At 49.2% G+C, this 16368-nt stretch overlaps 1 protein-coding gene across 2 annotated transcripts in view; it reads left to right on the top strand.

Annotated features, from left to right (window-relative positions):
* Window positions 1–16368, top strand: part of DHX32 (DEAH-box helicase 32 (putative)) — a 52700-nt gene that overhangs the window by 32485 nt on the left and 3847 nt on the right. Inside the window, exons 4-9 of one of the 2 annotated variants that reach the window (XM_055560849.1) lie at window positions 1278–1650; window positions 6673–6918; window positions 8170–8269; window positions 8361–8519; window positions 14907–15098; window positions 15778–15894. In XM_055560849.1, the coding sequence (XP_055416824.1) occupies window positions 1278–1650; window positions 6673–6918; window positions 8170–8269; window positions 8361–8519; window positions 14907–15098; window positions 15778–15894 (1187 nt within the window). Of the gene's footprint in view, window positions 1–1277; window positions 1651–6672; window positions 6919–8169; window positions 8270–8360; window positions 8520–14906; window positions 15099–15744; window positions 15895–16368 lie in introns of both variants that reach the window. The other variant, XM_055560847.1, reaches the window with a different exon arrangement.

Below are 16368 nucleotides of genomic sequence, written 5' to 3'. Positions count from 1 at the left end.
TGACTGAGCGACTGAACTGAACTGAACTAAACTGAACTGAAGGATACAGAGTCAGCAGAGGGAAGTGGTGCCAGGGGTGCAGCCCACAGGAACCAGGCTAGGTGTCCAGGAGCCTTTCCCCATGGACTCACCTAGCACACGCTTTGTCCCTCCAGCTGTGAGCTGTGATGACGAGTGTGAAATGCTGTCCTTTCGGGGGAGCTCATCAGGGACTCTGTGCCAGGGGTCTGTGCTGGGGCTGGTCACATAGGCACCCTCTGCCTCCTGCTGTATTCTAAAATTCTGGACTGCCAGAAGGAAAGCAGGTTGGACCATATTACAGACAGTAAGCCTCAGTTCTGGAATGTGAGAACACTCCCCAAGTCTAAGTTCCCAAATGCCAGCCAAGGGGCACCCTTGCAAGCAGGCCTTTCTAAGAATAGCCGTTTCAGACCTGCCATAGACAGGGACAAATAAAATAAATTCCTTACATAGGTATAAAGCTTATGGATTGGCTTCCTCAAGGAATAATATAGGTAGATATGTGAACACTGTCAGAGAGATGATGTTTGTATGGTTCTGGATGATTAATAGGTATTTGTGATTATTTTTAAAAAACCTCCCAAGAACTACTGGAAAATTCCATTAAAATCACTACTGACCCCTTCCTCCTCCAGGAATACTCCCCAGTTTGCATGCTGCCCTCAAATAGGTGATTACTTTTTAGGTGCTTTTTTGTGGGTATAAAATTGTTGATGCTCACACCTTGGTGATGTCATCTCCCAAAAAGTGCCAGCAACAGAGTCCTCCTCGTGGACCCACCGGGCCAAGAACCTGAGCCAGGACGGTCATCCATGTACGTGCGTGCTACACTGAACAGTGTGTGCTCCCGTTCAACGTTCTTCCACTGATGGGAGGGGAAAACTCTTACCTGACAGGAGTGTTTTGCTAGGTTACTTTTTTGTTTAAAAAGCTCAGGGCAGATGTTCAGTGTAGCTCTTGTTAATATCTCTAATAAACATTTAAGGCAGAGGTCTCTAACCTAAGGTTCAGTGATGGTCTTTAGAGGGTCGGTGAACATATGCAAACTGAGCTTACAATTTTTGTTTATATGTATTTTTTGGTTTTGAAGGTCTGTAGATTTTATCAGCTTAAAGGAATCTTGGCCCCGATCAAGATTTTAAGCTCCCGATTTAGACAAAAGGATGCTAGACAGGCATTTTTGTGGCTTATGTCCGGAGTTTCTTGTATGATCTTTTTCATGAGCGCATTCTAATGTTAATGTGTCCTCTTTGTAGGTACTGTACTGATGATATGTTGCAAAGAGAAATGATGTCCAATCCCTTTTTGGGCAGCTATGGGGTCATCATCTTAGATGATGTTCATGAAAGAAGCATCGCAACTGACGTGTTACTTGGACTTCTTAAAGATGTGTTACTAGCAAGACCGGAACTGAAGCTCATAATTAACTCCTCACCTCACCTGATCAACAAACTCAGTTCTTACTATGGAAACGTGCCTCTCATCCAAGTGAAAAACAAGCACCCCGTGGAGGTTGTGTATCTTAGTGGGGCTCAGAAGGAGTCTTTTGAGTCTATTTTACGCCTTATCTTTGAAATTCACCACTCGGGCGAGAAGGGTGACATCGTTGTCTTTCTGGCCTGTGAACAAGTAAGTGAGTAATAGTCTAACGTACCAGAGCAATAAGGTTACTTACTGGGAGCCTTTGAACCTTGCTGGGAAGCTTTGAATAACATACAGGTTTCAGTTTGCTAATTAGCTGTTTAAATATTTGGTTCCATCACACCTCATTTCTCTATACTTCGGAAGAAGGTTCGATAAAGAGTAAATAAAGCCTGTGCTTGAAGGGTGAACAGGGAAATGCCTCTAAAAGCAGGAATTGTTCTGAAACACAGAATGAGGAGGGGGAGGGGGGAGTCCGAGGAGCTTGTGGGGTGATCTCCAGAGTGTTCCTGCCCCCCAGGCAGCGGGATCCTGGGCCGCCCCAGAGGCTCGCCGTGAACCCTCTCAGCAGAGGGGCCACACCGGTACGGCTGCCCCCCTCATGGCAGGAACAGGTGCTGGAGATGCAGAACGTATCCTAAGCGCTTGGCAGAGAATCAGGAAGTGTTCCTACAACAGTCAGTGGAGAATTAGGCAGAGCACTAGAGTTTATGGCACACCCAGAGGGCTGTCTCCCTACACTTTTCTTAAAAAGATGAATGAGAAAATGCTTCACTCGAAACTGCCTTTCCAGAAGCACAACTGGACATGTACACCTGAGCGTCTGTTACTGCTTTCAGACAGTCAGGGTCTGCTTGGGGTTGCATTTGTCTAAACGCAGTTAACCTGACCCTGCTTCTCTCTCTCCCACTGCTCTGAGGGCCAAATCTAAAAACGTCCGGAATCTTAACAGTTAGACTTTCTTCTTAGAGACTGACTGCCTGGCCTTTTCCTCCCTGCCCGTCATTTCACTCCGAGTAAAAGCCCTGCCTTTTAGACCATGACGATTCCAGTGATTAAACAAAAACCAAAAGGAAGCTGCTTGCTACTGGCTGAGCCACCCGCTGAACAAAGAAGCACCTCGTCTCTCCATCAGCGCCTTCAGTGTGCACACGCTTTCTGAAATGCCTTCAGGAGTATTTGTTCTGCTTCATAGTCAGCATGAAGGATGACTGAGCCTTTAGCTTTGAGACCTTTAGACAGTTTTCTCACAATGTAAATTTTATCTGTTTCTGTAAAGAAAGTAATTCAGAATCTACAGTATGTGATAAACTACAGCATATTTATGTTTTTCATGTATAGCTTATACAGTTTCTTGAGTAGTAAATCTGCCTGCTGCAGTGATGTATTCTGTTATCATTCCCTAATCCTGCATGATTCGAGATATTCAAGAAAGTCCTGCAGGAAGAAATAAAATGATTAAGGAGACAGGGAAAGGATTTCTGAGAACAGAGGTTTTCAGTGTAACTGGGTAAAGCCTCAGGAAGGGAGGTAGGGCGGAATTAAAGAGTCTAAGATATTAGAAAGTTAGAGTTGCCAGGTGAAAAGAAGGCATATGTCTCAATGCTGGGGACGGGGGCAGTATAATTAAGACTGATAGGGTGAGTAGTCATCTTCAGGGTAACCAAAAATTCTCAAATGGATTTTTGAAAAATAAAGCTCATAAGAGAGTTGGGGGTAGTATTTGATTCTTTCATAGAAGCTATAAGTAATGTCATAATGACTGTTTAATTGTCAGACTTCAGAAGATGCATTTCTACGTAGGATAGTAGTAGGAGCTGTAAAATCCACAGGGCTTAGAAGGGTATAGAATCTTCTTGGAAGTCATACCGGAAAGACATCTCCTTAAGAAACCGTCCATCCTGCAGAGTCTTAAAGTCATACACGTGGTAGTGCAGGGAAGGCGCAGGGCAGAGTTTGCAATCTGAGCCTCTGAGCGTGAGGACTCACTCGTCCTGGCAGCGGCTGCTGCTGTGGCCGAGTGGAGCACGGGGGTCTCTGGGGGGTCTCCTCCTCGTCCAGCAGGCGGCTGGTGGGCGGCAGGACAGCTGTCCTGCAGCTAGAGCATGCCTTCTCTGGGAGCCAGCGATCTTCCTCGCAGCCCAGCCCCAAATCCCACAGCTGTTACCTGGGTTTCTTTTCTGCATCTATTCCCTGACAAGCTGAACACAGCTCAGTATCCTGATGGACTTTTCTTTTTTCCTTTTTACTCCTCATGTCAGGATTAACTGGCATAAGATACTCTGCTATGGTCTCAGAATTTGTCTTTTGGAAAATTTTGTCTTGCCCTGAAATCCATGTTAACAGCTACTGACCACCTTTCCCCTTTCTGTTTGAATCTTTCTTGATTTTGATACACAGCTTTAGAATCTGCCACAGCAAACCCAATGTCATATGAAAACAAAGCCAAGCAGTCTAACAGAAGTGTATTACTTGTTGGTTTTTTTTCTCTTAAGAAATCCATTTTAAAGTGCAGAGATTCCCTCAGTCGTGAACGTCAGGGGCCTCCCGTCTTCCCTAACCACTGGCCTAGCCCCTCGCGTACTGTGAGTTAACACCCGCGAGCCAGGCACCCCCTGTGTCTTGGGCTCAGTCGAGACACGGAGGCCTGCATGTTTACAGGGTGTTGCTCCTAACCACTTTACCATCTTTTAACTTGAAGAAAAAGTGAAGTAGATTAACTGGAAAACAAAAATAAAGACAAATGAGACCGTCTAGCCAGGCGGTCATGCAACCTGAAGCTGTCACACGAAGGTGCTCTTGCGTGGAAGGTTTTCCTGGAAAATATCCCACCTGGTCACGGCCCTTTCCTCTGGGGCTGGATGTCTTCCTTCAGCGCAGGGGGCTGCGTCTCCCACCATTGTTGCAGGTGTGATGGGAAAGCCCTGCGGACGTAAATGCTCTGAACACCTTGAACAAGAAGGAAATGAGTAGACAGTTTGACGCACCAGATGAGTATCTTAGGCACTTTTTAAAAATTATGAAGGTATGACCTCCAAGCTTTTTGTCATCTGAGCTTGAGGAATCTAAAGTAGATACAGTAATGTTTCTGTTTTGCTCTGCTTTTGATTTCTTTTTGAAGATATTTTAAAATTCTTTTTCCTCCCCATTTGGAACAAAATTCAACATTAGAATCCTGTTATAACTGAAGTTTTAGCAGCTGGAAGCAAATGAAAAATGACAGGCCTCGATTCTCAGAGAAAGAGAACTATGGCAGTGCAGTTTGAAGGTTTATTTGATTGGACACTTGTGAGTGGGCTGCTGGAATGGAGCCTCCTCTTCCAGCTCGGGTAGCTGTGTGTGCCAAGGTTGCCACCTCCCCACCAGGAGGAACGTACCAGGTCCCTGTGAGGCCTGGGCAGCAGCCACGTGCAGGGAGACACAGATCAAGGACTTACTCTCCTTTCTGCAAATCTCTAAGCTTGCCTCACTGAAAATGTGACATGATTAGAATGATTAAAAAAAAAAAATTGGAATAAATAGCTTTATTCTGATTATTCCAGCTGGCAAGCTTTCATTCTTTACACTCAGTAGTCCTGCTCTTTGCTTGGTTAAAAAAAAAAAAAAAAAAACACCTGCCCCAAGTAGACCAGCTCCATAGGAAAGGGAAGTGTGAGCAGGAGGAGGTGCCCAGGTGACTGCAGTGTGGGCCACAGCCTCTGCCCTGCTTCCTTGGGGTCTCTGGGGTAATAGGTCACCCCAGGTCTTGCTACTTTCCAGGCAGATCTGTCCGCCTGCGAAGGCCTTGAGTTAGTTAAGTCCCATCTGACAGGTGGTGTGGAGGGAAGGAAAGATGAGCTGGAGCGCTGGACAGGAGCCTCAAATCTTTATAAAAGTCACAGAAGGCATTGTTTTACTTAGACTTTTAGTGAAATCTAATCTAATAAAATGAAATGGGGCTTCCTGTTGAAGCTAAAACTCCAATACTTTGGTCACCTGATGCAAAGAACTGACTCATTTGAAAAGACCCTGATGCTGAGAAGGATTGAAGGTGGGAGGAGAAGGAGATGAGAGAGAATGAGATGGTTGGATGGCATCACTGACTCAGTGGACATGAGTTTGAGTAAATTCCGGAGTTGGTGATGGACAGGGAGGCCTGGCGTGCTGCGGTTCATGGATTGGCAAAGAGTCAGACAACTGAGATACTGAACTGACTGACTTCCTCCATCTGGAGTTAGACCCTTAAAAAAAAAACAAATTTTGGAAACAAAAGGTGTAAGAATTACATTGTAACATCTTTCTTATATGAGGTTGTAGAAATCTGGTTGTGATTTGAGAAAAATTTAATAAAAAAGTACTGTGTAAAATGCCTTGCTTTTTGAGCATTTTGCAGTAATACACTTGTTTATAGTTTTAGGGCACATAATTTACTCTTTTTCAATGTATTTGATAATGAAACATTTTTAAAGAGTATTTCTAAATTCCTAAATCTTGCAAATATATAAATAACAGTGAATATTTCCTGCCTGCTTCATTGCATTTCTGTTTTTAAAATGCTAAGTGCTAGTGGGTAATCATTTTCAGAATGACCCAGATTAAAGTCCTGATTATGAGACGTATATGTATATTTGCTTCTATTGGAAACCTAGAGATTGCTTTACAGTTCTTAGTTCTGCCACCATCAGAGCACAGTGGTGCATCCTCACCGATCTGAAAATAACTTTTGTTGCCCTGTCATTGTTAACAGAGGTGAGAAACTGCCTTAAGCTAGAGAAATGCGTGAAGGCAAAGACAGTACATTTCACAAAAGGAAAGCCATTTTGGACTAAAAGCAATGAAATCATTTATAAATTATATTTAACTTCCCCAAAGAAATGTTCTTACACAGTTATATCTTCTTTTTGAATTTGATGATACCTATAGACAACAAATATTTCTTTCCATGAATACATTATGCAGCTTTTGCCATATTTTTAAAAATATTTTTTTATTTTTTAAACTTTTGTATTGGAGTATAGCCGATTAACAAAATTGTGATGGTTTCAGGTGGACAGAAAAGGGACTTAGCCATACAAATCCATGTATCCATTTTCCCCTGAACTGCCCTCCCATCCAGGCTGCCACGTAACATTGAGCAGAGGTCCCTGTGCTGTTCAGTAGGTCCTTATTTTGCCTATGTTCTATGTAATATGGACCAAGTTGTTTATAATGTACTTTATTCTCATGGATGATGTTCTTGTTTTACTTTAGGATATTGAAAAAGCCTATGAAATTGTCTGCCAAGAAGGATCTAACTTAAACCCAGATCTTGGAGAGCTGGTAGTTGTTCCTTTGTATCCAAAAGAGAAATGTGCACTGTTCAAGCCAAATGACGAAACAGAAAAAAGATGCCCAGTTTATCAGAGACGAGTGGTGTTAACGGCTAGCTCCGGAGAATCTCTGATCTGCAGCAACACAGTCAAGTTTGTTATTGATGTGGGTGTGGAGAGAAGAAAGGTAATTATTATTGAGTAGGTAAATTGCCTAAACTGAGTAGGGCAGTTATCAGACTGCTGACCGTTGTCTTGGGTTCCTATCACTTTGCGATCTGGGGACTCCTCTGTGTCTGGCCATGTGTGCAGAGAAGCTCTGTTGCATGCGGTAACCAGAGTCCTAAGCACAGGTTGAGTGCCTTTCGTTAGCAGGTGGGTTGTCTGGAAAATTAAATTGACTGAGGTGCTAACGGAAAAAGTTTTAAGGAAACACAACTACTAACGCAAATTACTTGACTCCCAAGCTAATCTTTGCTTCCATACATGTCTTAGGTGTTTTTGGTAGCCTCTTTATCAGAGTAATAGCATCTTCTCCCAGGTAATTTACTAGAGATTAGTTGCAAGTACACTGACTTTTATTTTAGAAAATTTTGGCTTTATCATTGACATGGTAAAATTCCATCCTAAATTTTAAAATGTATGCTTTTAATCACTGTCCTTAAAAATTAGGAAAAATGGAAATAGGATGGCTCAAGCTCTCAAAGACAGTGGGGTTTCAGAAGTCCTAGCCTGTAAACTGAAAAGAACCTGCCCTGAGTATTGCTCCGTTTACTGTCATGAGGTGCTGTGTCACTTTTATCCCCGTAGGAGACTACGGGTCTCCTCAGTATCCTTGATTACTCTGACAGAGCCATTCCAGCCATTAGGAGGTTTCCTTGGGATCAGTTTGGCTTGACCTTGCAGAATTAATCCACCATTCAGAGAACCCAGGCTTATCACTTACCTTTAAACTTGGCCCTGAGAAGAATCACTGTCAGTGCCGTCTGTAGCTTTATATTAGCCTATCGGACCGGGAAGGCCCAGCGTGCATTATAGAGGTGAGACCGTGGGGGTCACAGTCCGCTTGAATAGAAGCTTGAGGAAACGCGGCACTGTCAGAGGATCATCCTTTTGTCCACGGGGCACGTGAGTATCTGTCCCCATCGGGCAGCGTGGCGCTTTGAGAAGCGGCATCCATGTTTCAGCAGACGATGCAGAGCCCTCATATTTATAGAAGCCTCAGTGAAAGCAGACAGCCCTTAAATTCATTTATCAAAGCTCTTGCAGTTTCCATTTCAAGGCAAGTGAAACAATAGCGAATATCGTACAAAAGGAATGAGTCAGTAGCAGAGCAGTTCATGAAGTCAGGTGCTGCAAACAGCAGTCACTTCAGGACGAGCGAGCCCTCGGGGTCTTGAGTGAGCCGACGCTCAAGCCGCTGTCCTTCCGTTCAAAGGTGTACAACCCCAGGATCAGAGCAGACTCACTCGTCACGCAGCCCATCAGCCAGAGCCAGGCCGAGACCCGCAAGCAGATCCTCGGCGCCTCCCCCTCAGGTAGCCCCGCGGGCCCCGGAGCCACGCACGGCGGTTCCCGTCTGCTGGCGCCCCAGACACGTCAGCCCCGTCTTTGCCCGGTTCCTTCCAGGAAAACTCTTCTGTCTGTACTCCGAAGAATTTGCCTCCAGGGACATGAGGCCGCTGAAGCCAGCAGAGATGCAGGAAGCCAACCTCACGAGCATGGTGCTCTTCATGAAGAGAGTGGACATCGCGGGCCTGGGCCACTGTGACTTCATGAACAGACCCGGTAGGTGCGGGCACGGCCCGGCAGGGCTCCTGGCTGCAGCCCTGCCCATTTAGCTCCTGCCCACCCCCGTCCTAAGAGTGGGTGGCCCCCTGGCAGAGCAAGCAGCCCGGGGCTTTGTTTTGTCCTGAAGCATTGTCTCCACTAGAGGTAAACATTCTCCGAAGTCATCTAAAAATTTTGTAAAAAAAAAAAAAAAAAAAAGCACCCTCTAGGAAATACCCGTCCTGACACTGGAAAGTTGTCGCCATCAGACACAGAGACACAGGGAGACAGGTGGCCAGGACATTGGAAGCCGGGGTGGCGCTGAGACCTTCCCTAGCTAGAACCATAGGGGGTTTAATATTGAAACTCTCCCAGTAAAGACTTGGAAGACCAGTTACTTTGTGCACCCTTGCAATCTAAGGTTTTCAACAGACTCCTCCCTAGAGGAGCAGTGGGATCCCCAGGAGAGGGACCGGGTGAGCTCCTTGTCTCGTCCAAGACAGACCTCCTTCCTCCTCTGTAGCCATCTCCTCCCTGGGAGCCGTCTGTTCTTGCAGGAAAAGGGTTGCTGTTCTCCAGCAGAAGCTCAGGCATGCAGGAGAGAGAGGCCTACATGGAACACATGTAAAGAAGGCCTTGGCATTCAGGTTCTTGGGAAAATTAGCACATCACCGGGATAACAGCCATGCGGTCCCAAGCCTGAGGCTTGACCCTGAGGGTATCAGCCAGCTTGGTTTGGCACAGAGCTTCCCCATCTGAGAAGAGGTTCATTAGGCCTGGGCCCTTCCTTACTAGCTGAAGTGATAGATACATTAGTGATAAACGTACCTTGCAATGGTAGCTCTGAGGAAAGAAGCAGTCACAGGAAGGCTGTAAAACGTGTATAAGCAAATGTAAGCAAGCAAACTCAGAATGTGTTTTTCTTCTACAGCAGTGGTTGGAGGGGACAGGCTGGGGCCCTGGGGGGTGGGTGATCAGATCCAGAAAGGCTGGGAAACCAGGATTCCTTTAGCCATGAGCCCTTACCTCGCAAATGGTGAAGCTCCCCCTGCCCTTGGGTCTCGCTCTGGTCCCTGAGGGAAAAGGAGTCTGGAAGGTGGGGGTGGGTCACTCACATCCATTTCTCCAGTCTCTCCCTGGAGACCCCAGCCAGCCAGTCATCACTCCAGACACCACCCCCTGAAGAAACAGGTTTTATTTTTGAAAACTGCTTATGCTGGGCTTCTCTGGTGGCTCAGACGGTAAAGCATCTGCCTGCAGTCCAGGGGAGACCCAGGTTTGATCCCTGGGTCGGGAAGATCCCCCAGAGGAGGAAATGGCAACCCACTCCAGTACTCCTGCCTGGAAAATTCCATGGACTGAGGAGACTGGTGGACTACAGTCCATGGGGTCACAGAGAGCCGGACACGACTGAGCGGCTTCACTTTCTTTTCTTTCACGTTGATTGCCTGGCATCTTGTTTTCATTCCAGTAGTTACTTGGTGGACCAGCATGATGAGAGAAGAGCAGGCCTTGTAACGTCCAGGATTTTAAAAAGCAAATGGCACAGCACAGCCAGAGTGCAGAGGAACTGCTGTGTTTCTCGTGGTCACCCGCTGCTGCTCACTCCGTGCGTGGGGCCTAGAGCAGAGAGCTGGGAACAAAAGGGCGAGGGAAACGATTTATTCTTGTCTCCTGGCAGTACGCATGTAACTGTTTCTGCTGTGCTTTGGGGAAATACAACTGTGGACTAACTCTGACTCATCGTTGTGAAAGGGGAAAAAAAGAGGGCGGTGGCAGCTGCTGCGTCTAAGGCCGCCGGGAATGAGACGCGCAGATGCAGCCGAGCGGCCGCCCTCCACGGGACTCGCAGGCCATGGAAGCGGATGTGGCGCCACTAGGCTATTCATCCAGTTCCCTTGGCCTGTGTGTGTGTGCGTGCTTAGTCGCTCAGTCATGTCCGACTCTGCAACCCCATGGACTACAGCCCACCAGGCGCCTCGGTCCGTAGGGATTCTCCAGGCAAGAACACTGGAGTGGGTTGCCATGCCCTCCTCCAGGGTCCCTTGGCACAGCTCTCTTAAAATCCCTCGTTTTCTTCCCTGGTGCTGAGGACTGACCTCCATGGTGAGTGGAGGACGAAGTCCCTGTTGATCCGGGTCAGGGAGTCCAGGGCCAGCCGACCACTTGAGGTGGTTCTAGGCATCTTCCCTCTGGGAGGGCAGGGGAGCGCCGTCAGCACGGGCGGGGACAAGCTTGCTGAGCCCAGGCCCACACCAGACATCACCTTGGTATCTGGCCTCAGAGCTCGTTTTGCTGGAGGCCAGACGACTGGCATTGGAACCATCTGTGAAGAGTGGACCCAAATGCAGACTTGCCAAACATGGCATTCGGGATGAGACAGGGCCGTCTCAGAGACGGGGGAAGGAGGAAAGGGCAGGGTCGGGTCAGGGCCCTGAAGACGCATCCAGACCCTTGACCTGTGGGGATGAGGCTGGGACTTCTCAGCCTGTGAGTCAGGGAGTCAAGACGCTCGGCAGTTTTCTCTTCCATCCGAGGAGACTGGTTGGTGAATGCACCCGAGAAGTGGTGGGTCCTTCATCGCGGGAAATGCGAGATTCCGCTCTGGAGTTTACAAAGGGGCTAAAACCTAACAGTCTGTGTGAAGAGATCGGAGGGAAACGGGCCATGGGAGGGAGCCTGGCGTGGATCCCTCCATCCCCGGCAGGGAGCGTGCTGCCGGTCGCCCCCAGACAGCCAGGATTCGACCCCAGCGCTGGCAGGAGGCCCCACCTCTGTTTTTGAATTCACAGAGGCCACACGTCATCTGCCCGAGGCCACACGCAGCCGACCGCTGTTCCTAGACGCGGGGAGGAGGGCGGAGAAGAGGTATGAAGGTGCCGAAACCCGTGCGAGCCAGTGTCGTGAGGCACGCGGGAGCGAGAGGAGGTCATTTTCAGAATGAAAAGAAAATCTAAGGGAGAGCTTAGAAGACACAGAAGGAAGCGCCTTCAGCCCTCAGAACCCGTTCAGCTCTTTGTGGGTCCAGTGACTAGGATCTGTTATTTGGGCCCGGCTGGTGGAGGCTGAATGGGAATGCCAGCCTTCCTCGAGCTGGGGGAGAGAGGGAAACGGGGCTCTCCTCGGCACACCAGGCCAGAGGTGGCCCGGATTGCAGGCACCCCAGCACCCTGGCCCTCGTTACCAGCTGCTTGACATTCGGCGAGCGTGTTGCCCACTAGGGCGCCTTGGCGTGTTCATTTGAACACGAGCATCATCAGAGCAGTCTCTTCGCAGAGGCCAGTACCTTCTTCCTCTCTGTGGCCCCCGAGAACGATGATGCATGTGGAGTACATGCTCAGCTGTCACCACCCACGTGGTGCCCACCTGAGCTCTGACACAGAAGGCTTATTGGCCCCAGGCTACAGGAGATCCTCTCGAGGCACTTTTGATGGTGTGAAAAACAGGTACTGATCCCCAGGCCTTGAGAGGCCACGCTGGGCTCCCTGGGAGGAGCCAAGATGGGCAGGAGCTGAGCTGGGCTTTGGAACCAAGAGAGACAAGACTGGAGGTGGCCGTGCCGATGGTGCACAGGCTGGAACAGCCGCCGCAGGAAGGCTGGTCCAGAGGCTGTGCCCACAGCTGAGCAGCAAGGCTGGAGAGCCCTGTGGCTGTGCAGGTCGCTCACCGTTTCCCCATCGGTAACATGCAGACAGGGGGTTAAGAGGTGCAAATGAGATCATTTATGCAGAGGTGCTGCGTGCACTGCGTAACAGGAGGAGGCTGGCACCTGCCAGAACTTAGAGCCTGTCCTGGTGAAATTAAGTGAGACAGGGGCCTTTCCTTCCTCTCCAGAGTCAAACTCCTACTCCCATTGCCTGAGAGTCCCCGGACTTTTGAGAGTCTACACCCCCAACCAGCCACCGTCATGATTCTTCCGTTTCTCCGCTCCATGGGTGCTCTACTTGGGTGCACACGATGCCTGGGCCCCAGTCCTAAATCCCACCAGGCCCTCCTGCCCTGTCCAGCTGTCTTTCTCCACGTCCGTCTGCATATGTGTGCGTGTGTGTAATTCACACGCCTACACGACACAGGGCCTGCACGGGGTGAGCACAGCTGTCCCCCCACGAAGGCAGTGGTGCTTCGATTCGCTCTTGCTTTGTGACAGGATTTCTGATGCCATGGTGTCCACACATCACAATTCTTCTGGCTGCGGGTGGTGCCAGTGATGCCACTCAGACTAGCATCAGCCCAAGGGTGTCGGGACAAGGACGTAGGGTGTCCTGTGACCCCAAGCCATGCCTCCGGGACCCCCGAGGGCAGAGGTTGAACGGCACAGTCACGCAGCTTCCTGTCTCCATCTCTGCATTCTTCTCTCGCCTGCTGAGCACCTGAGCGGAGTTCCCCGTGACAGGGAAGGGGAGACCCTGCTATTTGACATTGAAAATCTTGGCAGACTTTTCAAGGCCATAGGAAAGATGCCACGTGAGGCTGTTGGTTCTAGAAATGACACAGCAGAGCCCTGGACCCATTGGACCTGCGCTCCTGCTTTGGATCAGCGCTGAGCCCTCCATCCAGCTATGGGCTCAACCCTTATTCCAGACAAACGGCCTGTCTGTGAGCAGCCTTTCTGCAGGTGCTGTGGTATGAAAACGCAGATTCCATGTTGGAGCATGGCATTTGGGCTTCCGTGGGAAGAGGGTGCAGGAAAGAGTGTGTCAGTAGCCCTCCAGGTGACTCTGAGTGATGGCAGGGGGCAGGCGTGTGACCCTGCAGTGAGCTATCCTGCAGGGAGTACAGCGGCCGTGGGCAGTAGAGCTTAATAAAAATGATGTTTTGTTCATATTGAAATTGCTTTTGGAATAAAGCAGCGTGATTTTGCAGTGTTGTAAAGAAGAGGCCTGGCACTAAAACAGCGACATTCCATTTGTTAGCGTTATCTACCACGGATTACACTTAAACAGCACTGCCGTAAAGAATCCTCCTCTAAACCCTTTTCTTTTACCTACATTTTTATGGGCCGTACTGGGGAGCTGGCTCAAAATGTAGAATGCAATATTAGCAAACCTTATGCAGTTATTTTTATGAGTGCTCCTTCACCTGTACCATCTGCATGTTCTTTCTAGCATAATAAAACCCCCAAGAACTTCTTGTCTCCTTCCGCTGTTAGGACCGGAAGCAGAGTTATGATGTTATTTCCACCAGTCACCCTGGGTGCAGCCAACTCAACTCCAGGGTATAAAAATGAGGAGCAGTGCCCTCTGGGGACAGAGGCTGGCTGTCCAGCCCAATCCTCACAGGGACAGTTGCCAGAGATCCTGTAACTTACGATGAAGAAGCTTTGCTGACTTACGGAAACTGGTTTCTAAACAGCTCTCAGTAATTAAGCTTGCACTCACAGCCCCTCCTGCCCTGTTTAATCAGAGATGCTTATTCTGCTGCTGCCTCTTGCACCTTCTCGGGCGGGTCAGGTGTTACTTTTGATTTCAGGGCTTGCTTGGCACCTTGGACTAAATACTTTTTCTAAGGAGCCCATCTGTTTGGAGTCACTTCCTGGGGGCTGTGACTTCTCAAGGCCTCACCCTTGCCTCAGGGTCTCTAAATGCACAAATGGCGAATAGCTCTTCCTCTTCCTTGGCTGCTGGTGCTGTCACCTGTGTGAGTTCTGGGTCAGCTTTGATTGGTGCGTTTTTCTCTTTATTGTGGGATTCTATTTTCCTACCTCGTGGTTTTTACTGGATGCCAGACATAGTCCGTCTTACTGCGTTGGATATTGGACATTTCGTATTCCTAGAAGTATTCTCGAGCTTGCCCTGGGCTGCAGGATGATCCTTTCAGGGGTTGATTTCAGGATTATGTAGGTGGCACTGGAACTGCGCTTATGGGGTGGGGGGTGGTGGGAGAGCGTAGTTATTTTTTCCTCCCCAGAGCCCCATGAACCGTGAGGCTTTGCAGCCTGGCTGGTGGGAACGGGCCTGTCGTAGACTGCATGGGTGCATCAGGCTCGGATCCTCTGTCCTTCCTGGCCTGGAGTGGTTTCTCCTATGGGCCCTGCTGACTGAGCGAGGGGCCCTCGTCCATCTGAGTCCTCCTGCAGAGCTCTCTCAGGAAGTCTGACCTTCAAGCTCTGGCCACCCGAGTCTCCAGGGACCCTCAGCACCATCTCCATGATGTGGGGAACCCGGCAGCTCCCCCAATTCCCCTCCTACCATCACAGCCTGGAAACTGAGGGCAGTAAAGCTTCCTGCATGATGACCCCTCTCAGGAATCACTGTCATTCACTGCCTGGTGGTCTCTGTCTCTCAGACTGTTGTTTCACATATTTTGCTTATCATTTGGTGGTTCTCTGTGGGAGGGAAAATCCAGTACCTGTTACCCCATCTTGGTGGTATGAGACTTTCTAATTGTTAATTTTGTCTTCCCCAGCACCAGAGAGTCTGATGCAGGCTTTGGAAGACTTAGATTACCTGGCAGCACTGGACAATGATGGAAATCTATCTGAATTCGGAATCATCATGTCAGAGTTCCCTCTTGATCCACAACTCTCCAAGTCCATCTTAGCATCCTGTGAATTTGACTGTGTCGATGAAATGCTAACCATCGCTGCCATGGTGACAGGTATTCCTTCAGGATGGTTCTTTTGTCCTGCAGCAGGTATAGATTTAAATGAGATCCATTGACATGGGAATGAAATATTTTCAATTCAAATAGATTGAAAAGGTAGAAAAGCATAAGAATTATCTTAATATGAAAAATACCTAAGTAAAACCCCAGTGACTTTCTTAAATCAGACAGGTGACCAAGCTTGCCTTTGCTGAAGTAACGGGTACCGATCAAGAAACACTCGTCACTGGAAGTACCCTTACCCCTGCCGATCGTTGTGTGTTTCCTGTCTCCTCCCACCTCATTCACCTTGGTTTATAGGTTTGAATAGATTCCTTTACTGGCAGAACAAATGAGAGGCTCTGCTGCATCAGAACCTGGGTTCCGGTCCTGTCCCTGGGCCTCTGAGTCCCCAGGTCCCCTGGCTCCCACTGTAACACAGGCAGGGTGTCCGCTGTGCCAAGCAGCCGAGTAAAGCTAACAGAAACACGCGCGCGATGACAGCTCACCCCGAGCGGCTCTGATTTCTAAGGAAACAAGGAAAACACGTCATTCCCAGGAGACGGGGGCAGGGCTGCACGCAGCAGTGAGCCCCCTCCACCTGCTGTGCTGAAGGGAATGGCTCATTATCGCCAACCTTCTGACTTTTCATGTCTTAAAGCTCCTAATTGTTTTTTGCACCTGCCCCGCGGAGCTGAGGAGGCCGCCCTGTCTTGCTGGAAGACGTTCTTACATCCTGACGGAGATCACTTCACCCTCATCAACATCTACAAGGCCTACCAGGACACGATTCTGAACGCCGCCACTGAGCGTAAGTGAAGGCTCGGCGTTCTCAGAAATCACCTCCTAGTCATCCTCTCCTTCCCAGAATAAAGCTGCGTTATGATTCAGCAAACGTCCTCTCTCCCCCAAGCCCCTGGGTCCCCTGAGCGGCACGGCGCTCCAGGCCCTCCTTGTGCACCCACAGGTTTAACCGTAGAGATACCCTCCTGCTCCCGCAGACAGGGCCCTGCGTCCACGCACCCTGGCATTCAGCCTGCAGCCTCCAGAGCGAGCCTGCTGGGGCCACAGGGACGGGAGACCTGGACTTGCCCAGCACGGCCCTGCCCTCTCGGGCCTGGGGAGAAAGGAGAGAACTGCCACCTCCTGGTGCCCAGCAGTCAGAGCTGTACCTTGTGCTGTTTCTGACACAGCAGGTTCACTGCTAGATGGAGAGAGAATGTGGATCACTCAAAACAAAACACACACACCACCCCCAGCTCCAGGTTGTAGTAACGAAGAGGCG

This window comes from Bubalus kerabau, chromosome 22, assembly GCF_029407905.1.
Source record: "Bubalus kerabau isolate K-KA32 ecotype Philippines breed swamp buffalo chromosome 22, PCC_UOA_SB_1v2, whole genome shotgun sequence".
NCBI lineage: Eukaryota > Metazoa > Chordata > Mammalia > Artiodactyla > Bovidae > Bubalus > Bubalus kerabau.
This window is presented reverse-complemented; position numbering and strand designations above follow the sequence as displayed.